The sequence below is a fragment of the Myotis daubentonii genome, chromosome 12 (genome assembly GCF_963259705.1).
Source record: "Myotis daubentonii chromosome 12, mMyoDau2.1, whole genome shotgun sequence".
Lineage (NCBI taxonomy): Eukaryota > Metazoa > Chordata > Mammalia > Chiroptera > Vespertilionidae > Myotis > Myotis daubentonii.
This window is the reverse complement of record NC_081851.1, coordinates 15977256-16002738: the sequence shown is the minus strand read 5'-3', so window position 1 is coordinate 16002738 and position 25483 is coordinate 15977256. Positions and strand designations below refer to the sequence as shown.

Below are 25483 nucleotides of genomic sequence, written 5' to 3'. Positions count from 1 at the left end.
GGGGATGTGGGGTTCTGGAGTCTGTGGTCCCCCTGGGCCTGCACCTGGTGAGGCATCATCCCCTTCTCCCTCCCGGCAGGTGGAAAATTCCACTCTGAGCTCCCAGAGCGCCTTGCTCACTGCGCTCACAGAGCAGAACACGCAGCTCCAGCACCAGCAGCTGGTGGCAGCCCACGAGGCCCTGCAGCGGGAACACGCGTGCCTGGGTGCGCTCCATGAGCACCTGTCTGGGGAACATGAGGCCCTCATGGATGAGTACAGCCGCCAGAAGACACTGCTGCGACGGACCCTGGAGCTGGAGAGCAAAGCTCTCAATGACAGGTGCGTGCCTGCAGTTGGTGGGTGACTGACGGGCTCCCCTAGGCTCCTGTCTCCTCTTCACTCTGGCCCCTCATGTTTCCTCTGGTCCCGCTGCTTCACATTGAAGAGAAGTAAATAAATCCACCATCACCCTCAGCGATGTGGAGTTGGTGCGCCTGGAGGCTGAGGGGCAGGAGGATACCCCAGGGGAGAAGGGTGTGCCCACTAATCCCGGCTCTGGGACACCAGGTGTCAGCATTGGCGTCCCAGCTCCCCTCAGGATTCCTACCCCCTCTTCCTTTTTTCTCCAAACCAAGGACAAGGAGGGGAAGGTTCACCTCGGCTGCCTATGTTCAGGGGCGTGCCTTACCGAGCTCCCCGGGCCTTTTCCCTGTACAAGTCTCACAGTCTTGGCTTCTGATTTTCTTTTTTACTTTTAATTTTGGAAGCTTTGGAATATATGGACCCGTACGGGATAGTATAGTGAAAACCCCATGTTCCCCTCACGTGCAGCAGAATTACCAATACTCTGTCATTCTCATGTCACCTTCACCTCTGACTCTTCATACACCTTTTTTAAAGGTAAAACTGATGTACCTTAAATGCATAAATCTTAACTTTGTGCTTTTGCCAAATCAGGGCTTTGTGTGCATGTAGTCAGCCAACTTCGGCTGAGCTCCTGTCCTGGCAGATCCCTGACTGCAATGGCCCCGGCAGGTGCAGCAGGACCCAGAGGCTGGGGGAGGTGTGTAGTGCACAGGGCTCCAAGGCGGGGGAGAGAGAGGGAGAGATGCACTACAGAGAGGCTCTCCCACACTTGGAGCAGCCCAGGAGGGAGCTGTCCACTTCCTGTGCTTGTGAGTTGTCCCTGCTGAGTACTTCTCTTGCCTCTGCCTCAGCAAGATGCTAGGCAAAGGTTGGGGCTTCCCTGGGAGCAGCTGAGGTGCAGGGATTTGGCATCACAGGGACCAGGAGGGCACTGAGCCTGCAGAGCCTGCAGAGGGCGCCTGCTGCTACTTGATCTTGGGGGCGATGATGTTCATTTACACACTCACCCAGTGCTTCCTGTGGACTCTCTCTCCTTAGCCTTCCACCCCTTTCTCCACCCAGATTCCCATCCTTTGGGGGTGCCGAGACGTCTGCTCCTATCAGACTCTCGTTCTTCCAGCCAGAATGAGCATCTTCTGCCTTTGGCATCTCCATCTCTGCCTCCTCCGCACCCATCCTGTGTTCACGAGACGCTTAGTGAGCACCCACTGGGCGCCTGGTGCTGTCTAACATGGTTTGAATGCACCCAGCTGACTACTGATGGGAGCCTCCTGTGGTGCCCACCCCTCACCAGGCACTGCGGGCCCTACCCTCAATGCCCTATGATAACCGTGTGGATATATTCTTATGGCTGTTAACATGGGAAGGTTTGTGCAGGTGGCATTTGACTGGTCTGAGGGAGGAGTTCATTGCTCTGCCTATGACTCCTTGCTTGGTGGACCTACTGTGTGATTCAGTGGTTTTTGCTGGTTGGACAGATACCTGGAGGCCCTTGGTGTGTCTGCAACAGGGCTGCAGGTTGGAGGTGGAGGTGCCTGGAACACTGGCCGGGGGCTCTGTATTCATTTCACCTGACACTTGCCTGGGACACTCGCTCCTTCGTTTCCCTGGTGGACATGCACTGGGTGTCAAGCCTCGTACCTGGGAGTCAGTGGGGAGAAGCACTCGCAGTTTCTGCCCTGCAGGAGGGTGGTTACTAATGGTTGCAATATGCTTGATCCTGTGCTTTTCCAAGACACAACAGGGAAGCAGGAGGTGGGGACCCTAATGGTCCATAAACTGTTTGTCAAACCTGAAAGCCTGATAGAGCCTCCACCCCCACCTTCCACTTCCCACATCCCGTCCCAGCAGCCTCCACCCATGGCTAAAGGCCACAGGAAGGAACGTTTGTCTTCCAACAGCCACCTGAGCAGGTGTCTGAGTCTGACTCCGCACAAGTGTTGGCTCCAGGCAGATGGTACAAGTACAGCTGATATGGGGTGGGCTTGGATGGAGGGCTGCAGGCAGGGGCTGAAACCCTGGAACCTGGGTGGTCTCTGCCAGCCTGTCTCTGGGTGTGGACACCTTAGGAATGGGGTCTGGAAAGGGTTTTGCCTGCCTGGGGAAGATTGAAAGGTGATGACTCAGTCTCCACTTTGGACCTGGGGGGCCCCCCGAGTCACCCTGAGCAGGGAACGTTCCTGCAGGACGAGGCACAGACTGGGACTGGTCAGGGGCTCCCTCTTGTGTTCTGCTGCCCCCCAGCGAGGACTGTGGGGGACCCTCTTCAGACTGAGACAGGAAGGAAATAAAAGCCCGAGCTGAGGGGGAGGCTGTGGGAGAGAGAGGGCAAGGGCTGGACTGGGGGTGCCTTGAGGAGCAGGGTGCGGAGTTGTGTTCCTGAGCTGGGGTGGAGAGCTCACCCAGGGCCCAGTGAGGGGGATCAGCTGTTATGGGCGGTGGAATTCTGCTGTATTTGCAGTGGTTTCTTTGAGAAGGGCATGGAGTTCAGAAAACAGTGGTTTTGTTCCCAGTGGGATGAAGGAGGGAGGCTGCTTTGACAGGGACTGGAAGGGACCATGGAGACACGTCGGGTGGGAGGAGGGGGACTTGCCTCCTGGGCTGGAGGAGACCCCCAGAGCTGGCCCAGTGTCTGTCCCCTCTCTCTGTCCATCCCCGTCCCCTGTCCATCCCCTCTCCCTCAGCTCTGCAGAGAGAAGTCGCTCACCCAGGCTTTGAGGTCTCCCTGGATGTCCATTCCTAGCGGGTGTGTTTCCCTTCAACAGGTACAAGGACCAGCTCCAACATAAGGCGGCGCTGGAGCAGCTGGGGACGCTCTTGACCACCGAGCGGGAGGCTCTGCAGCAGGAGCAGAGGACGAGCGCCATGGCCGCCGAGGAGAACCAGAGGCTGCAGCGAGAGCTGGACAGGTAACCACCAGGCCCCCTGCAGTGCCTCTGCCGGGATGTCATTCAGACTCACTCACTCAGCACCCGCTGAGCTGAGCTCAAGCGAGACCCCTGGTGATGGTGCATTTTTACCAACCCTGCCCTGGAAGCAGCTGGTGGGATCAAGGTAAAGGGGCCTCCAGCTGGTGGCTGGAAGGAAGGACTCGGCAGCTGGGATGGGGCATTGTCTCGGTTTGGACAGTCTCCCCTCCCACAGTTATGATGCTGATGACTGTCAGGCAGGGGCACCTGCATCCTCTCACACCAGCGATTCCGTGAGGGAGAGAGGCTCGGTCCTCAGCATTCACGCATTCCCATTTGTGAATTCACCTCCTGGCTGAAATGTACTGGTGACCCCCAAATCAGTGCCCGTGGCCTGTCATGGACGTGCCCAGAGTGGGAGATACTGGAGTCTCCTGATGTGCACATTTGCAGCTGAGGTTGAACAAGGCCTTTGACTCCAGACTTGTTTCAGCTCTCACCTACCAGCGTCCTCTTCATGGGCCACTGAGTGCCATGGTGTTCTAATTTGTGCGCTTTGGTGGCGATTTCGCTGTTTGAAATGGCCCCCAAATGGAGTGCTGAAGTGCTGTCTAGTGTTCCCAAGTGCAAGGCTGCGCTGGGCCTCACGGGGAATATTCGAGTGGCACACAAGGGTCATTCAGTCCCAGGTATGGTGCTGTTGGCTCTGAGTATATTACACGAGGCATCTTTATGTCTTCATCAGTTGACAAAATGTGACCAGAGACTGTCAGGAACTGGTGGGAAAGTTTCAGTACTCACTAATTCAGGGTTCGCGTGGCTGGGTAGAACATTATACTGCAAATCACGAGAATTGACTGAGCTATTGTTATCCTTTAAAAAAAAAAAAAAAAAAAAAACAACCACAGCAACAGAGGAGGAAACAGGCTCAGGGAGATTAAACAACTTGTTTAAGGTCAATATTCCTAGTTAGTGACACAGGCAGGATTCAAATCCAGATCTTGCCTCAACCCAGAAGTATGACCACATGAACCCTTCCTTCCCACAGCCCTGATTTAACATGTGCTGTGGGGCTGTAAACTCAGCTGCCTGCAGTGGCCAGGCAGGTCCAGCAGGTGGGGAATTAGAGTCAGCAATAGACCAGGCCCTGGTGGAGAATACACCTCAGCTAGAGGCTGTCAGCTGGGAGGCAGGCCTGGCTGCCAGGTCATCCTTCTTTATGCTTTTTTTTTTTTTCCTGAGAATAAGATATCTGAATGTTGATGGGAAACTTAAAATTTTTGAATGCTGGTAAAATAATTTTTTTTAAAGCTGCTTTCTGGGGGCGGGACAGAGCACCGGGAGGACCTGGAAACATTTTTGAGGCTCTGGACCCTTAAACCTAAACCCAGCGATTATTCACAGGACCACAACAGAAGAATCTTTTTATCTTTTTCTGTTTCCTTTCTTTGTTATTTTATTTTTTGTAGTTGACTTTATTGGAGAGACATCAATTAATAAAACCATACATGCTTTAAAATGAAATAAAATAGGATAAAATAAGTAAATGTTAAAAATTAAAAAAAAAAGCTGTGTGAGCCAAACTTGACACACCTGTGTTCAAATTGAGTCCATGAGCCTCTGGTCATATGAGCTTTTTGGTATATATCTTCCCCAGGAATCCCACTCGGGTAATGATGATGGTGATAATTTCAGTGGGTTTAGGTAACAGTCCAGAATCTCCTATTTTATTTATTTCAAGTGTTGAAATTAGAAAGGGGCTTGGAATTGGAAGAGCAGGACATAGACATAGAGTCTTAGAGCAAAAATGGTCTGATTCAGTATTTAAGTGTTTGAAACAAAGAACCCTTTTCCAAGTAGGCAGATGTGCCAAAGCAGAAAAGCAGAAAGGACTTTTACAGGGATGCTCTGTTGCCGTGGTGTCCGAGCCTGCCTGTCCTTCTCCCCCAGCCCGCAGTGGGGCACCTGGGGTAGCCTCCTGAAACCCCAATGAACACAGTTTGAAAAACGCTGATTTTGTTCAACCCTTCATTAACACATGAAAAAAACTGAAGCCCAGAGAGGTTGCAGTTTAGATTAAGGTTGCACAACTGGGACAGAGCCTGGGAATGCGCCTCAGCCCTTGGCCCTGTGTCTCTCCACCCCTAGGGCCAATTCCCTGCACCAGCAGCTGAAGGGGGAGCAGGAGGAGCTGCAGACCCACAACAAGAAGCTGCAGACCTCCCTGAACGACACCCAGCTGGAGGTGAACCGCTGGCAGGCCCTGTACGAGGGACTGAAGGGGAAGCATGAAGAGCTGCAGACCCACAGCAAGAAGCTGCAGACCTCCCTGAACGACACCCAGCTGGAGGTGAACTGCTGGCAGAACCAGTGCAACTGGCTGAGGGAGGAGCTCCAGAGCACGGACATCTCGCTGACCGAGCAGGACAACCACTGCCAGGTGAGGCCAGGGCTGGAGGCCCCAGGACCCTGGGTGGGCCTGCTCCCTGGGCTGATGCGGTGGGCTCAGCCAGGTGGGAATGGGTCCTCATTGGCATCTCTGCTCGAAGGGTGTGTGTGAATGTCACTCAGAGGCAGAGAGGAAGCCAGAGGCAGTTGACTGGGACAAAAACCATGACTGGCAGGGGTGTGCTACAGAACACCTTTCACCTGATTTTTGCTTTTTGTCGGGGAGGTGCATGGAAACAGTCAAGTACCGTTTTATCTCTGTCCTCTCGGCTGAGCACTCTGCTCTCTATGTCATCTCATTTAATTCTCACAATGATCTTGTGAGCTGGGGTTCCCATCCTTGTCCCTCTGAAGTAGCGGGTTGGAACCACGTTTGTCTGAAGACAAAGTTTGGGACTTCCTGCTACACCAACCGCGATGATATTCTAGAGCAGGAGCTGGCCAGCCTCAGCCCAAATTTCAGGTCCAGTTTCATGCCTGTTTGTGTACAGCTGAGAACCAAGAATAGCTTTCACAGATTTTAATGACGGGGGAAAATCAAAAGTAGGATAATATTTGGGGGCAAGTGAAAGTGACATGAAATTTAAATGTTGGTGTCCACGAGTAAAGAATTTTGGTTTGTTTTTTTAAACACAGACACACCCATGCATGTGCATTGTTTCTCTGGCTCCTTTCCTGCTGTAATAACAGAGTTGAACAGTTGCAATGGAGACCACTGTTGGCCCGGAAAGCCTAACATATTTAGTACCTCGCTCTTTACAGGATAAACGTGCCAACCCTGCCTAGAACAGAGAGGTGCAATAGGAATATAATGCAGGCCACCACATGTAACACTCAGCTTTCTAGTAGCCATATTCAAAAAGTAAAAGGAATCAGGTGGGATTGATGTAGGGGTCTGTTTTATTTAACCCTTATATCTAAAGTATCACATGTAACCCCAAAAGCTTATTAATGAGATTTTTTTATAATATGTTTTTACTGACCTTTTGAGAGAAACATCCATCAGCTGCCTCCTGCATGCCCTCTACTGGGGAATGGAGCCAGCAACCCAGGCATGTGCCTTCCTCAGGAACTACACTGGTGATTTCTTGGTGCATGGGATGACACTCAACCAAGCCACACGCACCGGGCAGTTTATTAATGAGATATTTTACTATTTTTTGAATCACTATTAAGTCCTCGGAACCTATTATATATTTTGCACTTATGGCTCATATCAGCTCAGACTGGCTGCGTTTTCAGTGCTCAGTGGCCACACGTGGCCAGTGGCTGCCTGATTGGACGGTGCAGCGGCAGAAGGCTTGGCCATCCCCATGGCATTGGCCGTATTGGTCATGCCAGCTGACGTAGATCATACCAAAATGGCCATCTTTGTGCACGTGGCCTTTTTCTCTTTTTGGAAGTCGATTCTCAGCAGTGGAATCATGGGAGCGTGTGGTGTTTGAGACATTGTCCATCTGTGTTTTAGCTGGTCTCCCGCCTCAAGGGCAACTTGGAGGGAGAAAAACGTGACCTGCAGAGCCAAATCCAAAGGCTGAAAGAGCAGAACCAGAGGCTTCTCCAGGAGGATGTGGAGAACAAGGACCAGCTCCATGAGGAGCAGCAGCAGTACGTGTGAGGGGTGTGGGCTGACGGACGCCCGTCAACAGAGGGGTCGTGGCTTCCAGCTCCATGACTAGACCGCGCCATTCTGGGCAGCAGAGTACCCCCTGGGTGCACTGGTGTCCCAGGCAAGGGGACAGACTATCTTACCAGCACATCTTTCTCATTTTCCGGGGAATGGTTCTAGATTTCTGCAAATAGGGGTGGTTGGCTTTGTTGGCTTTTCAGAGACACTGCCCCCTGCCAGACACTTCTTAATCTTCTTTTGGGATCAAGTTCACTTTGAAAAATACAACAGTGATAAAGAGAGGCTCCTAGGGAAGGACTTCAGTTCGCAGGCTGAGCCCTTTCTGGGTCTGTTTTTCCCTTAATGGGCTGGAGAGTGGGTTGTTGGTGCACAGTGGCTGTCCTCCCTCTGCTGACATTGCCTTTGCTGACAGGCCTGGCCTTGTGAGGTACACATAACCAGTTACCCGGTCTTCAGGAACCGGTAGGGGTGGTGGGATGTGAGCAGAGCTATGTGCACACAGAAAGATGCTGAGGAGCTTCCTGGAAATGGAAGGAAGCATGGTGGTGGGAGTTGGAGTTCTGCTGCTGACAGGGATGGCGAGAAGGCTAGCCAGTGTGTCGGGGGAACAGGGGGTGGAGAACGTCAAGGTGGAGCTTGGTGTGGTCTGGGTGCAGGGAAGGTGCAGGGAGTGGCAAGAAGGAAGGCTGGGGGAGGCAGTGCTCAGCCATGGAAGGCTTCCATGCCCGGCTAATGAGTAAGATTCACTGGGAAGTGGGTGATTAAGGGATGCTGGTGTACAGGGCCTAGGAAGCTGCCAGAAATGAGGGCAGGAGGAAGAGCCTTGGTGCTGGAAACCTTGTGGTTTGGAAGTCAAGTGACCCGAGATGCATCTTGTGGGTCCAGGGTGGTCTTCACCCCTCGGGGCTGTGCTGCTGGGACTGTCCTTCCTTGTGATCAGGAATGGCTGGCCAGTGTGGGACAGAGGGACATGGCCACAGTGGCCACTGGGGCACTATCCCAGCTCCCCAGGGTGACGATTCTGCTCACTGATCTCCCAGATTCATCTGCTCTTCTACAGGGGGCTCAACACCTACCAAGGATGGTTGACATGGGAAACCACACTGTACTTTTGGGGTAGAAGTGAGAGATTGTAGCCTGAAGAGGGCTCTCTCTAATGCAGCTGGTAAAAATTACCAGCAGAGGCCGGGCAGGTGCAAACTAGAAGAGTGGGGACCTGGTACCCTGGGGATGATCTGATGATGGTTTTGCATTAGAAAGTGTCTGTAGGAGGTCAGAGAGAGGGTAGGCTTCCTGAGCCTGCTCCGAGCAGAGTCTGCCCCAGTCTGGGATAGCTGTACCATGAGTTTGTGGGGCTAGGGGACAGCTGTGGGAACACAATAACACAGACTAGAAGAACAGAGTCCGAAATGAGGGCGCTGGGAGCAGAGCAGGTCCGTGGCCAGGGACCCAGTGGTTTGCAAGCGATCACTTCTCGCGGGTGCTCACTTCGTGGTGAACTTGTGGGAAAGCCCTTGGATTAGGGGGCCTGGTCACCTTCTTGACTGAAGGAACCTGAGCAGCTGCCTGGATGCCAAGGACTCATTTTCAGGCAGGAAAAGCAGGGGTCTCAGCTGTCAAGGCCACATGGGTGAGGAGACAGGAACAGGACAGGCGCTGGCCGCCCAGTGGGGGCGCTGTATAGCGAGCACTGCGTGCATGGCTCCTAGACAGACAACAGGAAAGCATGGCATGCCTTCTGCTTCAGGAAGGACAGGCTCCCTTTCCCAGGAGCAGAGGTGGCCTCTGGCAGCCCAAGGTTTAAGAGGTGTCTCTCTGGTCCTTTCTGTGTTTTATAAATGTGAACTGACTTCCCACATTTAGGAATTAAGAGATTGTGCTTCAGAGCTGGGGCTTCTGGATCCTTCGGGAAATGCAGTCAGAAGCTCTGCCACATGGAGAGCGGCGCTTCGTTTGCAGGCCCCGCGTTAGGTCCCAGGTGGCACCAAGCGCTCAGCCTCGCCACAGGCCCCCACTCCTCCCTCAGGTCCTCCCAGGCCGCTTTGCTCCTGACCTTCTCTGTCTGGCTCCCAAAAGGCTTTGAGTTTGCTTCACTAGAAGTGTTAGCAGAAGCCCAACATTGGAGTGGGCCCTGGTCGGAGGTCTGACTTTGCTAAACTGACCTTTTTAACCTGATGCCCGTCTAACTCACCGAGGGCAGACCCCTCCCCACCACTAAAGGTATCGTTGGTCTGCACCCGCAGGAGCTAGCCTAGCCCTGGGTCTGACCCGAGTGCCCAACGTCCTGAGCTGACATGGCTGGAACCCTCGGGGTTTCCCAGCTTGAGTGTCAGATGGTTCGGGGTCTCTCTCCTGAGGTGACATCCAGCCTGACCCTCGGTGTTCAGCCGTCTCCTCGACGTGTTAGGCTCCTGGACCCACGTCACATGCTTCCATCCCCGTATTCCCAGCTCAGGGGTCATGGTGGTCATGAGCACCGTGATGTCTGAGTCCCAGAAACACACTGGCTCCTTCTGGGCCAGGTCCCAGGCGGGTGTGATGCGTCAATTTATGTGTTTTATTTTAAAAACCAGATTGTTTTTTCTCTCTCCTCTGTTAGAGACAAATTAAATGCCTTACAGAGACAAAATGAAAAACTGGAAGAAAAAAGCATGGCTCAGCACAAGGTCCAAGATCCAGCGCCAAGGAAGTGAGTTGATTTAAGCGTCAGTAGCTTACACACAGGACAGAAAGCTTGCTTTTTCACGAGTGGGGGAAGCTGTAGCACCTAGAGCAGTGGCCAGTTTGTTGGGCCCGTACCTTCCGCTGTATGGCAGGTCCCTGTGTGCAGGTCCCTCCCAGCATGGAAAGAATTTAGAGTTTCTTTCAGTCCCGCCCTCAGTTCTCAGGGTTATCCTATGAGGGATGGTGAATGCTGCTGGCCAGGAGCCTGTTTAAGGGCAGAGTCTGTGCTTTTAGAGCCACTAAAGCAGGCATATCAGCTTTTGTCTCAAGATTGCCGGACCTAGAAAATTATGCTTCAGTTTTGGGAAGGAAGCTTGGGGCAGATGCCTGGACCAGCACCCCTGTCTTCAAGCACAGGGACCTTTTGTTCTGCCCTCCATTCCTCTGGGTTCACTGGACCCCACCCCCAGGGCAGGTTCACAAACACGTTCCCTTCCACAGAGAGCAGCAGCCCCGTTGGTGGGCCGGCTTGGTCCCCGAGACTGCCGGCCTCCGTCAAGCAGGGCTCCCCCTGGGCCAGGGCCTGAGCCCAGGAGCTGCACCTTCCCATTGACCTGTCCCAGCCCAGCCTTGAGGTCAAATCACATGAATCCGGCAGGGCCTCTCTGTAGAAATCACAGAACCACAGAATTTCAGAACCGCCACCTGACCCTTCTGTTGACAGGGAAATTGAGGCACGGGTGAGGAAATTGAGTGACTTGTGTAAGAACAGTGCTGTTTCGTGGCAGAGCCAGGATCAGAACCCAGCTATGGTCCCTGTTAGATTAGAATGCTTCATTTCCTGTTAGCTGCAATGTATTACACTTTACATTCACAGTTTTCATTTATTTACTTATTTTTTTTAATCCTCACCCAAGGGTATTTTTCCCATTGATTTTTAGAGAGAGTAGAAGGGAGGGAGGGAGGTGACAGCAGTGGGAGAGAGAGAGAAAAAGAGAGAGAGAGAGAGAGAGAGAGAGAGAGAGAGAGAGAGAGAGAGAGAGAGAGAGATGAGAGAGACACATCAATTGGTTTCCATCTGCACACACCTCGACCGGGGCCGGGGATCGAACCTGCAACCCAGGTATGTGCCCTTGACGGGGGATGGAACCCACCACCCTTCAGTGCTCAGGCTGATGCTCCAACCACCAGGCAACCCGTCCAGGGCTCACTGTTTTTACTTTAAGCGGCCCACTCTCCTGCCCTCTTCCCCTCACCCAGATTCCTCAATGCTGGGAATGGGCAGAGTATGCCAGCCTATTTCACGTATTATTACCGCTAGCAGAAAGTGAGGAGGTCCCTGACTCTTTCTGAAAATAGCCTTTTGGTGGAATTTTGCTAACCAGCATGATTAGGTCAGCACAGCACCACTTCCTGCCCTTTGCACAGTAATTAAGAGCTGAGAGCTGGGTTTGAAGTTCTGTTTTTCCGAGGGGCTAGTGTGGGTTCCTGCATGATGAAGGCTTCTACCACCCCTGGGTCTGGGCGAATTAACTGCCCATTGTGTGCCACCTCCTGAGCCTCAGGTGGGATGAGCATGGTGATGGCAAAAAGCACCCTCATTCTGAACCAGATTAAGCGCCACCTTCTCAGGCTGGTGATGGAAATCCCAGCTTGCATAGGGCATCTGAGACACCTGCTGGAGGGGCAGTGAGGGTTGGCTGTATCCTAAAAACCTACTTCTTACAGGAAAAAGCACTGGATTGGAGCTAAATTCTTACTCAAACTCATCAAACTAAAGAAAGGCGGTTCCAGAGAACGACGAAAGTCAACCCCAGAGAGGCCTCCCTGCCTGCTGGGGTCCTCAGACCAGGCCTCGCCCAGTACTTCTCAGCCTCTTCAATCGCAGCTGGAGCCCCTCGAGGCCACCCCATGCTGCTCAAAGGGGACAGAAGAGCAAGGCACCTGCAGGGGGCCCAGGGGAAAAGGTAGGAAGGGCTTACTTGGCTGCAGGCAGGAAGTGAAGGGGGGAGGATCTTAGGTCTCCCTCAGGGATGGGAGAACCAAGGAGACTGCGTGCTAGGTGTGTACATGTGTGTGCGTGTGCGTGTGTGCATGTGTGTGTGTGTGTGTGTGTGTGTGTATGATGCTGAAGGGGGCGTGCTCCACACATGCACATCTGTCTCCTTTGGTATGTGAACATCCAAGTAGGAAATATAACCCCCAGTGTTGTTGTACTCTCATCCCAGAACAATTCAGTTCCTTTAGCATGAGGAGCCTCATGCCTCATGGACACTGTGGTAGGGACTCGAATATCCAGACCTGGTGTCCACACAGTTACTGCAGAGAAAAGCTCCACAGCAGAGGATTTTTGGGTTCCCTGTTTCCTCCAGGCCTACAACAGGCCATTTCTGTAGGGAGATCCGCGGTGCACTTAACACGTGATTGACAGTTGCAAGGTCTTCAGCAAGGCCTCTTGTGGCTCTGATCTTCCTGTCACTTTGACAAGTGGGTCTGGTTTCCTTCTCTAACTTGATCTGGCCTTGAGTCCTGCCACCACGGGGTGCACTGTACCTCATCATTCAGGGTTGTCATGTGGAATTGCCATAGGTTCTGAAGCGGATTCCTAGTTGCATGTGCTGTATGTATTTAATGGAATCTAAGAGGCAGTCAGGACAAGGGTGCTCACATAAGAAGATAAATGGGTTGTGGCAGTGACGATTTTTTCATAATTGCCACCTGGCTGACAGTGACTGTGAGTCAGGATCGAACCTGCATCCTGATTTCAGAGATGTTAAGGTTTGGGAGAGGGGCTGTTGGGGTCCAGCCCCAGCAGGTCCATGGGTTCCCAAAGGTGTGGATGGAGTCGGGGAAGAAGGAATGACACGGAGACAGCGTTCAGTTGATCAGCAGCCTAGCCAGGTTCTTTAGTCAGGTTCTCCAGCCAGGTTCTGTCTTTATTCTCCTGTTACATCTGTATTTATACCAGTTGATTTTAATCCTATCTATTCTATTCCAAAGGTTAGGGCCTTTTGTTATCTCCATTCCAAGGTCACTACTCTATTTTTCTGTTAAGCTACAAGGAAGTAACTGAAGGAGATTATCCTAAGTAAAGATTATGTAGCTTAATCGTGATTGTTCATAGTTAAAGTGATTAACTACCCTCCTGGCACTTAGTTAAGGGGTTTTACTGATTTATTCCCTTCCTTAGTCCTGTTAATTTCTAACTCCAGGGAAAAATCCCCACCTGGGGAAACAACCTTTCTCAGAGAGGTGACCTTGGTTAAAACACATACTGCTAAGTAGGGGAGCAAACATATTAAAAACAGTATGCCATATATGCCAGGTCCCTTGAAACATATGCTGTGCAGATGTTTCTTCCCTGCAGCGACTGTGTCAAGCAGCAAGGATGGACCGGCTTCCGGCAAGGGGGAAAGTGCACCTTACTTGCCTTAAACTTGGCTTAGTTTTCAATTAAGTTTTAAATATCATTTCATACATGACTTACCTATAAACCTGCCAAACATGCACCCTGAGAATTTAAATTTTATGAAGGACACCTGGACTTCCTGAAGAGCAGCCCAGGCCTGAGACTTGTGCCCTCTCAGGGGCGGCTGTGACAGCACCAGAGCCCGTGACAAGCCGCCTCCTGAGTGTGACCTGTGTACATGCCTTTCTGGGTGACATTCACCACTTTAGGACCTCGAAATGCAAAAAGCAAAGTGTGCACAAGCATCCATACCAGTGTTTGGGGACTAATGCTCTCATTCCCAGTCTTTACAGGAGGTGGATTAGGTCAAATGCTCACATGCAGGGAAATGATAATGAAGCTTATTAACATTTATCTTGAGGCGTCTGTTGCCACGGGTGCTCATGGGGGCTACATAATTTTTTTTACATTCACCACCTCCCCTTGTGTTATTGTCTAAGTTGACTTAATTAATGATAATCAGCCTAATAGAGCTAGCAAAACTTTCAGAGAAAAGATGCTTGACTGCCCTGGCCAGTTTGTCTCAGTGGTTAGAGTGTCAGCCCTCAGACTAGAGAGTCCAGGGTTTGATTCTGGTCAAGGACACATGCCTGGGTTGAAGGCTCAATGCCCGGCCCAGTTGAGCTATGTGGGTGGCACTGAATCAATGTGTCTCTCTCACATAGATGTTTCTCTCTCTGACGCTGCCCCTCCCTTGTACTCTCTCTGAAAAAAAAAATATTCTCAGGTGAGGATTAATAAAACAAACAAACAACTGTTTGGATCCCTGAATGAGGAGGTCAGTGGTAGATATTAGTAACGACAGCCATGTAATGGGGGCTCTTTCTGGGCTCAGCACCCTTTAGCTAGTTTCACATTTTACGTCTCTCCTTTAGTTCCAAGTGCCATGTGAGGCAGGCACGATTCCTATCCCCTTTTCGGGGCTGGGAAAGTGATGCTTGACAAGAATAAGCACTTGCCCAGAGAATAAGGGGTGGTGCTGGGATCTGAACCTGTGCCTGACAGATTACAGAGCCTGAACTCTTAACCACTCTGAGCACTGCCTGCAGTTGAAGCTGCTTTGGTCCCTGAAGGTGTTGACCAAGCCTGGGGCACCAGCATTGCATAGTGGGTTCTTTCTCCTGTGGTGTGAGCTGTGGCCACCAGGTGGTGGTGTGGACAGAGAAATAACAGCAGGCCTGCTATGGACTTGAATCCTAAGTCAGAAATAGGATAAATCAGTTATGCTCATGTACATGACATGTTCAGGAAGTTAGGCCAATTGGCTGCTCCGATAAGACTCCATAATTTAAAGGTAATGAAGCGTAGGTTTGCAGTAGAGGATGCGTAGGGATCTAAATGGGAATAATTCTTGATGTTGACAGTATTTTGATCTGAAAAAGATGAATTTCAAACTCATCCTTCCATAAGAGGCTGTTTGAGATGCACAAGGACTACTAGTGAGCAGTTCAGGTGGCCTGTCCCATTGCAGCAGCCAGAAGCACCCCAGGAAGTGTCCCAAAGTGTTTGAACAGGAGCAGGAGTTAGTTGTGTGAGAGCCAAGTTGCCAGGGAGCTTGTCATTAGGGCCTAGGAGTAAGAAAAACCTAAACTAGTAAACATTCTTATTTGATAGTTTAACACATTGACATTGAAAAATAGTCTAAGGCATCGGCTCCTAGAGCAATATAGAATCCTCCTCACGTGCTAAGTAAATCCTGGGCACAAGGATGCCACTAAATTAATTAAGTGGAGTCAGAGCATAATGGCTCACTGAGTCCTGATTCTGGTTGTGCCGTGGGTATTGTTTCCAAATCTCCTGGACAGGACAGGACTCTGATTTCCCAAGAACATTTAGCTAATGCAGTCATTTGTTATTATTCATTTCATTTATTTGCTGTTTTGTTTTGTTTTTCCTTCCTCTCTTGGGTTATCCAGGGGATCACAATTTAGCAACTCAGCACAAAAAGAGTCACTTTTGGGGAAGCAGAACCGAGGAAAAGCCCAAGTCTCCATTGTCCCGTCTGGCTTTCTGTAAACGCCTGAGGTTCTCCTCTTCCTCTGACATCGAACCTGCTTCTAACTAACCCCTCCCTTTCTCAGACACTGGGGATTTCTAATCCATCAGTGTCTTCACAATGTACCTGCCTTCATGTCTGAAATTCAAACAAACAAACAAACAGAAAAACAGTAGCTAAAGGCCAGATGACCCATAGTGGACCCCTCCTCCTGACCCAAATTCCAAGCCAAGCTTAAAGTAGCCAACCTGGATTCTGACTTTAAAGGAAACCAGTTGTCCCAGCCTCTGGACCTGACTCCAGCACAGGGCAGTGTTAGGGGAGCCTCGGGGCATCCACGCCAGGTCCCTGGGCCAGGGTGTCTGTGCTAAGTGAGGCCCTGGCCCCAGTGCCGCCCCCCTCTCGCACCTGCAGGCTTGTAGACCATGCCCCTGTGCAGCACAGAACTAATCAGCGGTCGCTATGCTTCCGAAACTATGTGGCCCCTGTCAAGTGAGATTTTTTCAAGACTTATTTTTGGGCAGCTAACTTTAAATCTGCTGCCCTTGTCTCCACTTTCTGTGTCAGAGCGCAGAATCTTGGCAGTCCCTTTTTAGATGTGTTCTGTGTTTGAAGAATTGACTGCTCCACTCAGCATCTCAAATAATCGGATTGATGTTGCCAAGCCAGGGTTCAGCCCAGAGTGACGTTTTAGGACCGTGCTGAGGTCCTCTGACGTCTTGGATGCTGCTGTGAGGGCAGCAGTGGACAGACAGGACATCAGCTCACAGTCACCATCAGCTGGGAGCACTGGTCCACAGAAGCCTTTAGCTACTGCATTGTTTTCTGTCTTCAGCATCCTCATACCATCTCCATGATTTTGCAAAGTCTATTTCACCTGAGTGATACTTACATACTTTCCCTTGAATCGACTTGTGGTTTCCACTTTATTTTAAAAAGAAAGATTGTTATCGGTACTGTGAATGGAAAACCACTATCATATAAACACAAGGTCACCGTAAAAGTAAAGGGGTGACTCTCACACTGCTCCTGTCAGTTGATGTGGCACTGACTTTGTCACATGAATCCCTCTGATTCCTGGGCTGCCGTGTGCTGGTCCCCTGCCTACCTGCCCAGCATGCTGTTGGAAACGCACGCTCTCTGCCCTGGCTGCTGTCTGGCGCATCCGCCTCCCTGCTGCTCCTCAAGCTGACTTCACGCAGTGGACGCCTGTCAGATTCATTCCACCAGACTTGAATCTTGCTTCTCATCAAGGTTATCTTTCAGAATCCAAATCTCCCCTTGATTTCAATTGCAAGGCTTGGGTGCTTAAAACTTCCCCATGAGTCCAGACACTGGGGGTTTGAGGGGCAAGGGGGGCAGGTCCTGGGAGAGTGTGGAGGGCCCAGAATCCCCACAGTGGGCGTGGCTCCGGGACCATAGCCCTCCGGCTGCCTGGAGCAGGACACTGTGCAAAACAGCCTTGTCCTGATGCTCTGAGGAACTCCAGCCGCATTCGTTTTTCACTTGTATTTGGTTAGCCATCCCCTTTCCTACTACAAGGTAGTTGAAGATATTTTAGGAGTGTTTTTCCTCCCAATGTTGTTGTTGTTTTTATTAGGATTTTATTTAACTTTGACTAGAGTATATGTTCACAGTAGAAAATTCAGAGATTGCCAAACATACAAGGTAAAAATCATTCTTGCAGTCAGTCACCATGAGAGATGAAGACTTCTTAAACAGATGACTGTTAGGGTGGCAGTGAACTTCTTTCTCAAATCATAAGGGAAGCCCTTTGGCAGGGTGCACATCTTGGACCTGGAGGGCCTGGCCCACAGGTCGGGAGTGGACCTGAGCAGCCACAGGCCAGGTCTACTCACTAGTGAATCAGGGATTGAGGGACATGGTAGGGGGCCCAGTAGCTAATGTGTTGGACTTTTACCAACATTTTGCTGAGCCTCCTGAGCTCACCCTTTATTTTCTCCGGGCTGTTGGAGGCTCACACTGTGAGCCATGGTTAGAGCCAGGGCCGGCCTCCCGGGGCGTCCAACTCAGGCTGCCGCCAGGGCCCCCCCTTAGACCACAGCCTGTGAGGCACACAGCCCCGCTTTTGTCCCTGGGCTCCCTGGCCCTGCTGCCTCTGCTTCTAGGCCTCAGTGTGATCGCCCCACCTTGGCATGGGATTTTACAGCCTCATTTCTCACTGTCCTTCTCTGCCCCAGGCCCTGGGGACCTAATACCAAAGGGAGTGGCCCCACCCAGAGGCAGCCTTGACCGCATTCCAGGAGATGCCTCCGCTGACCCAGCCACCAAGCCCCGGCCATCAGAGCTGGGCTCCGGGGCCTGTTCATCCTCAGCCATCACTACAGCTCCTTCCAGCTCCACCTCCACCTCCCGCCACCCAGGCCGCACCCACGGTGAGTCACGGGTCCCTCCAGAACCAAGAGAGATGAGCATCTCGGCCCGAGGTCCTTCCCAAAGACCCCGGCTCACAGGGGCAGGAGGTGCCTCTCAGACTGAGAGGTGGTCAGCAGGTGGGTGACGCTGTGGACAGGATGGCGTCCCACACACACAGGTTCAGAGCTCAGCTCCACCTACAGCTGTGCACCTTTGGGAGGGTAACTCCGCCATCTGGACGACTGGGCCTGAGCCCTGAGACCCACACCACTGCTCAGGAATTGGTGGCACCAGGTGGCTTCCTAATGGAGGTGAACCAGAGTTTGGGCTAAAATCAGGCAACATTGGAGGTTTATTCTCCAGGGAAGAGACTTGACTGGGTCCCTGCATTGGAGGTCGGTCCATGGCGTGGAGGGCAGGTGTCCCAGACTGAACAACAAGGGGACTTGGGGAGGATTGACAGGTTGGATGTCTCCTAGATGCCAGTAGCCCAGCGTGCTCACACCTTAGATGGGACATTACAGTCCTCTTCAAGGCATCGGATTAGTGGGAGACACTCCCAGCAGGGCAGTCGGGTCACATCTTGCCAGGGGGAGCCCATGAGAGGTCAGGGTCCCCAGACACCTCAGGAGCACCTGCAACACCAGAGACAAACCGATTTGAGAGCAACAGGGTCAGCGGGCATTGTTACAGAGACAAAAGCTTTAAAATGCCCGTCATGACATCAGAGTTAGCCACTTTGCAGGGTGCAACCAGAGCAGGATGCTGTGAAAAGGAGCATCTGGGGATGAGCACTGGGAAATTTAAAATATGCAACAGAGGGGAGAAATACAGCTTCAAACTTAAAAAGACATTCTGCTTATGACCTAGAGATGACAACGTCTGAGGACAGCAGAAGAGCTGGAAATGACTGCCCTGGAGGTGTTAGAAACTGACGAGAAAAGAAGTGATTATGATTTTTCATCATCTTACCTCCCACTGAACCCTGGAAGCTATGACAAGCATAACTGTGATTTGACAAGCCCAGCAAAGACACACAGGGCCTCTGCCCTCAATGCTGCCAGGCTCAGCTTCAGAACCTGGCCCCTGGTTTACAAATCAGAAGCACCCCTGGGAGAAGGTGAGGTGAGTGAGCACAGGGCAGGAGGCAGTCCCTCTGTGCTCCTGGACAGACACTGAAACGGCAGCCACTGACTGATGGGTGTCAGGGGTGCTGTGCCCTGCGTGGCTGGGGTGGGCTCGCTCTGTGTTCCTTGTGGCCACTCAGCAGTCGGCCCAGTCTCCCAGGCTCTGCAGAGCGGAAGCCCTGCCTGGGCTCCAGCAGGAGCTGGGAGCACCACCTCCCCTGGGCCTGCCAGCAGGCTGTGTGGCTCTAGGCCCGGCCCTCCAGGCGAACCCTCTGGCTGCCTCAGCCTGGATCCCCACTGAGCCAGAGCCCAGGCCTGTTCAGATGCCTGCGGAGCCTGCCCGAGGGCCCTCAACACTGCACACCCAGCACTGCCCACGGTGATTCCCGGCAGCCCAGTGCTCACGCTCAGGGGGACCTAGAACTGTCTGCAAAATGGAGACCCTGGTGTCTGTTTGGAGGGGACCCAGGGCTGCTGTCAGAGAGCAGCTGGCAGGCCTGAGGCACAGGGCATCCTAGTCCTTCTCAGGGAAGAGCAGTGACTGGTGGCCCATGGATTCCCGACGTTGCTGGTGAGGAGATGCTGGTGCAGGCTCATTCTCTAGGGATCCCGCCTCCTCCCTCAGGTGGTGGTTCTTTCCTTTACCTTCTTCCAGGCCCCCCCAACCCCCCCCTGCCCCCTGCTGGAGAGCCCAGGCCCCTGGGAGGGGATTGCTCTCAGGGCCCTGCTTTGGGTGCAGCTGGCCCTGGAGGTGGAGGTGCTCCCGGGATACTAAGTATCAGCTGCCTTTGCTGCATGGCCCTTAGGCCAGGACACTGCTGTCCTTTGGAGTCCCAGTCATTGCGCAGGAGGAAGAGTGATTTAAAGTTAAGTCAGAGAGAGTCCCCAGTGTGAGGCTGTCCCAGCAGGAGAAATGGGAAGAGATAGGACATGCAGGGCATGTACTCCCTAAGGGCAGGGTCCACCCACCCCTCCCTCCTCCAGGAGCTGGACACGACCACGACTCAGGGCTGGGCCAGAGTCAGAGGTGGCCGTCTGGCAAAAGGCCCAGGTTCCCCGTGGATGTTCCAGGTCCGCTGACTCACCAGCATTATGTTCTCCACGGGCTAGAATTCAGATGACAGCCCCTGTGAGTGGTTCCCAACCACAGGCAGCACGGGGAGTGGGCGGTGCATGGTCCCCTTCAGCCTGGATTTCAGACCTGTTTCCACCATCAGTGCTTTTCCTTCAAGCTAAGGCCTGTGTGCAAGTCCCACACACAAAGGAGGTGAAAGTGGAGGTGTTATGCTGAAGCAGGAATGGGGACCCGCAGTTCCTCAACACCCCTTCCCTGTCTCCCCGAGGGGCCTAAGCATGCAGCTGCTGCTTCCATCTCTCCCGTGATGGGGGGTCACTCTTCTGGAGGCTCGGACTGCCCTTGCCTGAAGGAAGGCCTAGTGGCCCAGGCAGAGAGCACTGGTTGCAGGAAGGTCTCACCTTCCTCACCTGGAGTGGAGTTGCCCAGAGCAGCTCCCAGTGGTAAATTTCATCTTAGAAATTGGTGGAAACTCTTGCCATCTCATGGAGGCAGAAGGGAATCAGGGAATGAGACCAGCCTTCTCGACCATTAACAGGCGCTTCGGGTCTTTATAATTTCCGAAGAACAAAACCCTAGGAGGGTGGGGAGCTAAATTTTTAATTAAAACAAAAACTGAGAGCGTTTACATTGGCTTCGGCGTCTGAAGTATCAACAATAAGTGCAGGAGGAGCCCTATCTCCCACCCTCCCATTGCCTAGAAAGCTCCATGGTGCTGGCATGGGCTCCTGCAACTTATGGGCAGAGACAGGCTCTGTGGGGGGCATTGTGACACCGCGGAGCCCTCCCCTCTTCACACTGGGTGGAGGGTAACACGACAGGAGGAGTCGGCCACTGTTCTTGGAAGTGTCACCGAGGGGCCAGATTTATGCTGAATCCGCTGAGGAAAGGGATTGTCTTCCTAAGTGTTCTGATTCCTCGAGCTTCTCTCATCAAGAGGCAGAGGCGAAGGGGTGGGCAGAGCAGGGCTGGAATGGACGGAGGCTTTGGGAGCCGCTGATCTGTATCACAGTTGCCTTTCAGTGACACGTCCTTTTCCAAGAGGAAGGTGGGTTTTTTTGTTCAAGTTTTTCCTTCTCAAAGGGGGGGCTGGTTCTGCTTCTGTGCTCTTCATGGGAACCAAGTACTTGTTGGCTAACCCCAAACCCCAGTGCTAAGAGGCTTTATCTGATGCTTGCTATTTGGGGAGCGCTCGAGGGCTGGGGACCTGGGAGCCCTGTGCCCCAGTGAGTCCAGAGCAGACTGCTTGGCGGGGCGGGAAGGAGATTAAGGACAGCATACAGCCATGGAAAGCCAGCACATTCTTTCCTCCTGAGACCACAGCATCTGCCCCTCGGACCACCAAGGGGAAGTGGGCCCTGGAGCGGGCTCAGGCTTCATTGGGCACACGTGGCGCACACACTCTGCCCTGTCCTGGCTCCCGCCCTCACCAGGTGCCACTGTCCTGGTCCAGGCAGGGTGTTTCCACGTGTTCTAGAAAGCTCCATGTGTAGTAAGGGTGGGCTCCTCACCCCTCTAACACTTCGCTTTCTCAGAGCCGCCTTGTTTGGTCTAAACAAATTTCCTTTGTTTGAGCCCAGCCCCAGACCTCACAGACACAGAAGCACAGGCTGTCATCCCGCACAGCTCATGCCCACTGTGCACAGGGCCAGGCACTCAGGGGAGGTGGGTCCCCTCCTGGGGCATCTCCAGAATCCAGGTCTGTGCTCCTGGGGGCGCTCCCCTGAGCTGTGGCAGAATCGCTCTGTTATGTCCTAATGGTCATAGTGGAGGGCTGAGTCTGGGCTAGAGTGGGTCATCGGCCCTTTCGGTTAAGGATTGTCCTTTCCGCTCAGGTCCCAGCCAGGCAGCTTGGAGAGCCATAGGGATGCATCCAGTGACAGCTCACCTCAGGGCCTGAAGGGTAAGTTGGCTTTCCTTCTGGGCACTTTCCAGTGCCCTTGGATCTGGGCTCTGAGCTTTGTGTTGTTTGTGTGATTTAAAGAAGACAATTAGCAAGTTCTTCACAGCATGATGGGTTTGCCTCCATAGGGCACATCATACAGTTTCAGGCTCAGGCCTGGGAGTTTTCACGGATTTGGGTTCAGATCCCTTCTCCTCACTGACTGGCTCTGGGCACCTGGGTGAACCACCCATCCTATGAGTCTGAGTTCCTGCAGCTTCCGGATGGGTACAGGGCCGGGAGTTCCAGTCCATCGTGGTCAGAGGACACGGGTGAGTGTGATTCCTTTACAGCGTTTAAGTTTGTTAATGGTGCAGAAGATGGTCTGTCACTGTCCCAAGGGCTAAGGAGTGTGGTGCCTCACAGCTGTTGCTAATTTCAGCTTTAGCAGGAGCTCTGCACTTCCCTCCCACATTATTTTGTTTTTAACCCCACTGTGAACTTCTAGAGAATCCCAGCATGTCCTTGCCATCCCCAGTGCCAGCCTGGGAGAAGTGTGCTCTGGGCTCCCCAGCAGGGCTCCCTGTGTTCCGTGAGCCGGAGGCAGCACAGAGCCCACTGGAGGTAGGTGAGCGAGAGTGAGAGACTGACGTGTGTCCCTCTGTGTCCCCTTGCCCTGACACCAGGTTCCTCCGACCCCACCGGTTCCACCACAAACCCAAGAGCAGTGAGGACCTGATGCCCAGCAGGGACACAGCACTCTGCCCCGCCCCGCGATGCCAGCACCTCAGGACACACTACCCTCAGCCTCCAGGAGTATCTGCCCCCCAGGATGGGCCTCTCCACCAGGAGGCATCCAGAAGAGGGGTGTGGCCCAGCCCCAGGCTTGGTGTGGACCTGTGCCCCCTGGAGCAGAGGATGGTCACCCTGGGGGAGTTCCTCTAGGAGCTTGATCGGGCTCCCCCTATGCTGTGTGAGGCCGGGAGTGCTCTTTACTCTCTCTCCCCTCAGATGGACCTGGACCAGAGGGAGACCTGGACAGCAAAGTCACAGAGAGGGATGGGGTGGGGCTGGCGCCACCTGGCTGCAAAGCTGGCTTGGATGGGGGACATAACCACTAGCCAGAAAGTGACTGTGCTGGCAGCCCGTCCAGACCTGGGAGGCTGTTCTCTCCATGGATGCAGGGAGCGGGCAGAAAGGCCAACATGGAGGGCCTGGGCCATGCAGTTTCTGTGCAGTTACTCTACGCAGCCGCTGGGCAGGAGGCGGTCCTAGACCCTCTGTCAATAAATAAACAGGAAGGCTGTGCTCCAATGACCCTTTACTTGTGGACATTGTCCTTTGAATTCTATAGAGTTTTCACAAAAGTCTGCTTAAAAAAAATTAATCATTTAAAAATGTAAGAAGACTGCTTAGCTCATAGGCCATACAAAAGCGAGTGGCAAGTCCCAGCTGGCTTTTCTCAGTGGTTAGAACATCAGCACATGGACTGAAGTGTCTCAAGGTGGATTCCAGTCAAGGGCATGTACCTCAGTTTCAGGCTCAATCCACCAATTTTGATTGGGCATGTGCAGGAGGCAACCAGTCATTGTGCCTCTCTTACATTGATGTCCCCTCCCCCAACGCTTAACCCCTTCCACTTTCTCTCAAAATCAATGGGAAATATACCTCCTCAGTTGAAGATTAACAACAACAAAAAGAGAGAGTAGATGTTAAGGGGCTGTAAAAAGTCCCCAGCACACTCCGGCCTGTGGCAGCAGCTCATACGTCCATCCATCTGCTGCCCTTTCTGCGCACTTACCCTGTGCCTCCCTGGGCTTGACACTGGGAAAATGCAAATGCCAAGGTCACAAACCCTGGAGACTGGAAAGAGGGAATGACATCAACGCCTCTCATGCTGGATGGAGAGATTCTGGCCCTGTCTCTGGGGCCCAGCCTACTGTAGTGGTTTTTGTGGGCAAGAAAGACAGCTATCAGTGCAGCGTCTCAGATCAGCTTTCCTTGAGCACAGGCCATAAATCACCATTTTCTAGGTCCTAGAAGGTTCTGGAAAGCAATTGTACTTCATTTTAATTAAGTGATCTGGGTGCTGTGCACAAATCCAATGCCTGGTGGTGTTTGCTCCTGCCAAGAAGTAGGTATCTCAACACCGAGAAACACAGCAATGAAAGGAAGCTCTCGCAGCTCCTCATTCAGGTGGAACATGTTCGAGGACCTTTTCCCCAACACCAGAAAGGTGACACTGGGCAGCCCCGAGTCCATGGAGAGGGCTTTCCCCAACCTCGATCCTTATCATGGAAATGAATTTATTCGAGAGACCATGATTGCGTGTGATTAAGCCAATTTACTAAAGCAGTTAAAGCAAGCACCTTTATTAAAGAAGCAGGGCGAGCAGACCTATCCATCTGGCTTAGGAAGTGCAAACAGGCTCTCAGCTAATCTGAAGAGCCGGTTGGGTGGGGGTCTGAGGCGTTTTACATCCTCCTGATTGTAGGTCTCAAAATTCCTCTGCTGACTGTTTGGTGCCTATTCATTCTCAAGGCCCCTCTTTACTTTGGCATGGCCTTCCCAGAATTCATGAGAGGCACCTGGCAACTTGATCTTGCCAAGCCGGAGACTGCTGGCGTGTCTGTTAGGGAGTAAAAACAAATAAAACTGCCATTTTCCCTTTCTCCTCCTCTCCTTTTCTTATTCTCTCCTTAGGGAGGCTTTTACCCATTTGCTCCGTGTCCTTGGCTAGAGAAGATAATGGCTTGTTATTCATAAGCTGGTTGCAAATGGCCCACCCTGCTTGGCCTTGTTTTAACTTTCCTGTCTCAGTTGCCCATTCCTCCTGCCCTGGAATTGCCCTAGCTCCTTGCTGTGTAACAAAGGCGCGGCCAGAGGAGCAGCCGGAACCCACAGGCCACTCTGATCTTTAAGTAACTGGTGCAGACGCCATGCTATTCTGTTTCTGAAAAGTGAAGCATGAAGCAAAACGAACCTTGTTTTAATTGAAGAGTAGAGTGTGACAGGCTCTAGATATGTTTGGACATCTGTAAACAGAGACTGTGGGCTACAACAGAGGCGGAGAGACCGGGCCACCAAGTGCTGTGTACAGTCTCCCGCTCCCCTGGACTATGCAATGTGGCCGCCCTGCCAGGACTCGCTGCACGAAAGGTTCTACGCGGCAGGCACTGTGCCCTGGGAGCCAGGGTTCTGGATCCAGCTGCTGCTGGGCTTTCTAACACACACTTCTTCCCCATGGGTTAAGATAAGGTGAGCATGATCCTGGCAGGTCAGGACTCCATTCAATTCCTGACTCAGGCACTCAGAACAGAGTGGCCTTAGACCAGGGGTGGGCAAACTTTTTGACTCGAGGGCCACAATGGGTTCTTAAACTGGACCGGAGGGCCAGAACAAAAGCATGGATAGAGTGTTTGTGTGAACTAATATAAATTCAAAGTAAACATCATTACATAAAAGGGTACGGTCTTTTTTTCCAATAGTTTTATTCATTTCAAATGGCCAGATCCGGCCCGCGGGCCGTAGTTTGCCCACGGCTGCCTCAGACTATTCA

The 25483-nt window shown here is 52.5% G+C and overlaps 1 protein-coding gene across 1 annotated transcript in view; it reads left to right on the top strand.

The window, feature by feature from the left end:
* Positions 1 to 24262, top strand: part of LOC132213914 (protein Daple-like) — a 64550-nt gene extending 40288 nt beyond the window's left edge. The window contains exons 16-25 of the mRNA XM_059660794.1: positions 80 to 321; positions 3114 to 3257; positions 5406 to 5552; positions 5658 to 5697; positions 7174 to 7319; positions 9935 to 10024; positions 11728 to 11966; positions 17666 to 17860; positions 22202 to 22256; positions 24121 to 24262. Of these exons, the coding sequence (XP_059516777.1) occupies positions 80 to 321; positions 3114 to 3257; positions 5406 to 5552; positions 5658 to 5697; positions 7174 to 7319; positions 9935 to 10024; positions 11728 to 11966; positions 17666 to 17860; positions 22202 to 22256; positions 24121 to 24262 (1440 nt within the window). The remainder of the gene's footprint in view (positions 1 to 79; positions 322 to 3113; positions 3258 to 5405; positions 5553 to 5657; positions 5698 to 7173; positions 7320 to 9934; positions 10025 to 11727; positions 11967 to 17665; positions 17861 to 22201; positions 22257 to 24120) is intronic.
* Positions 24263 to 25483: the final 1221 nt, after the last annotated feature.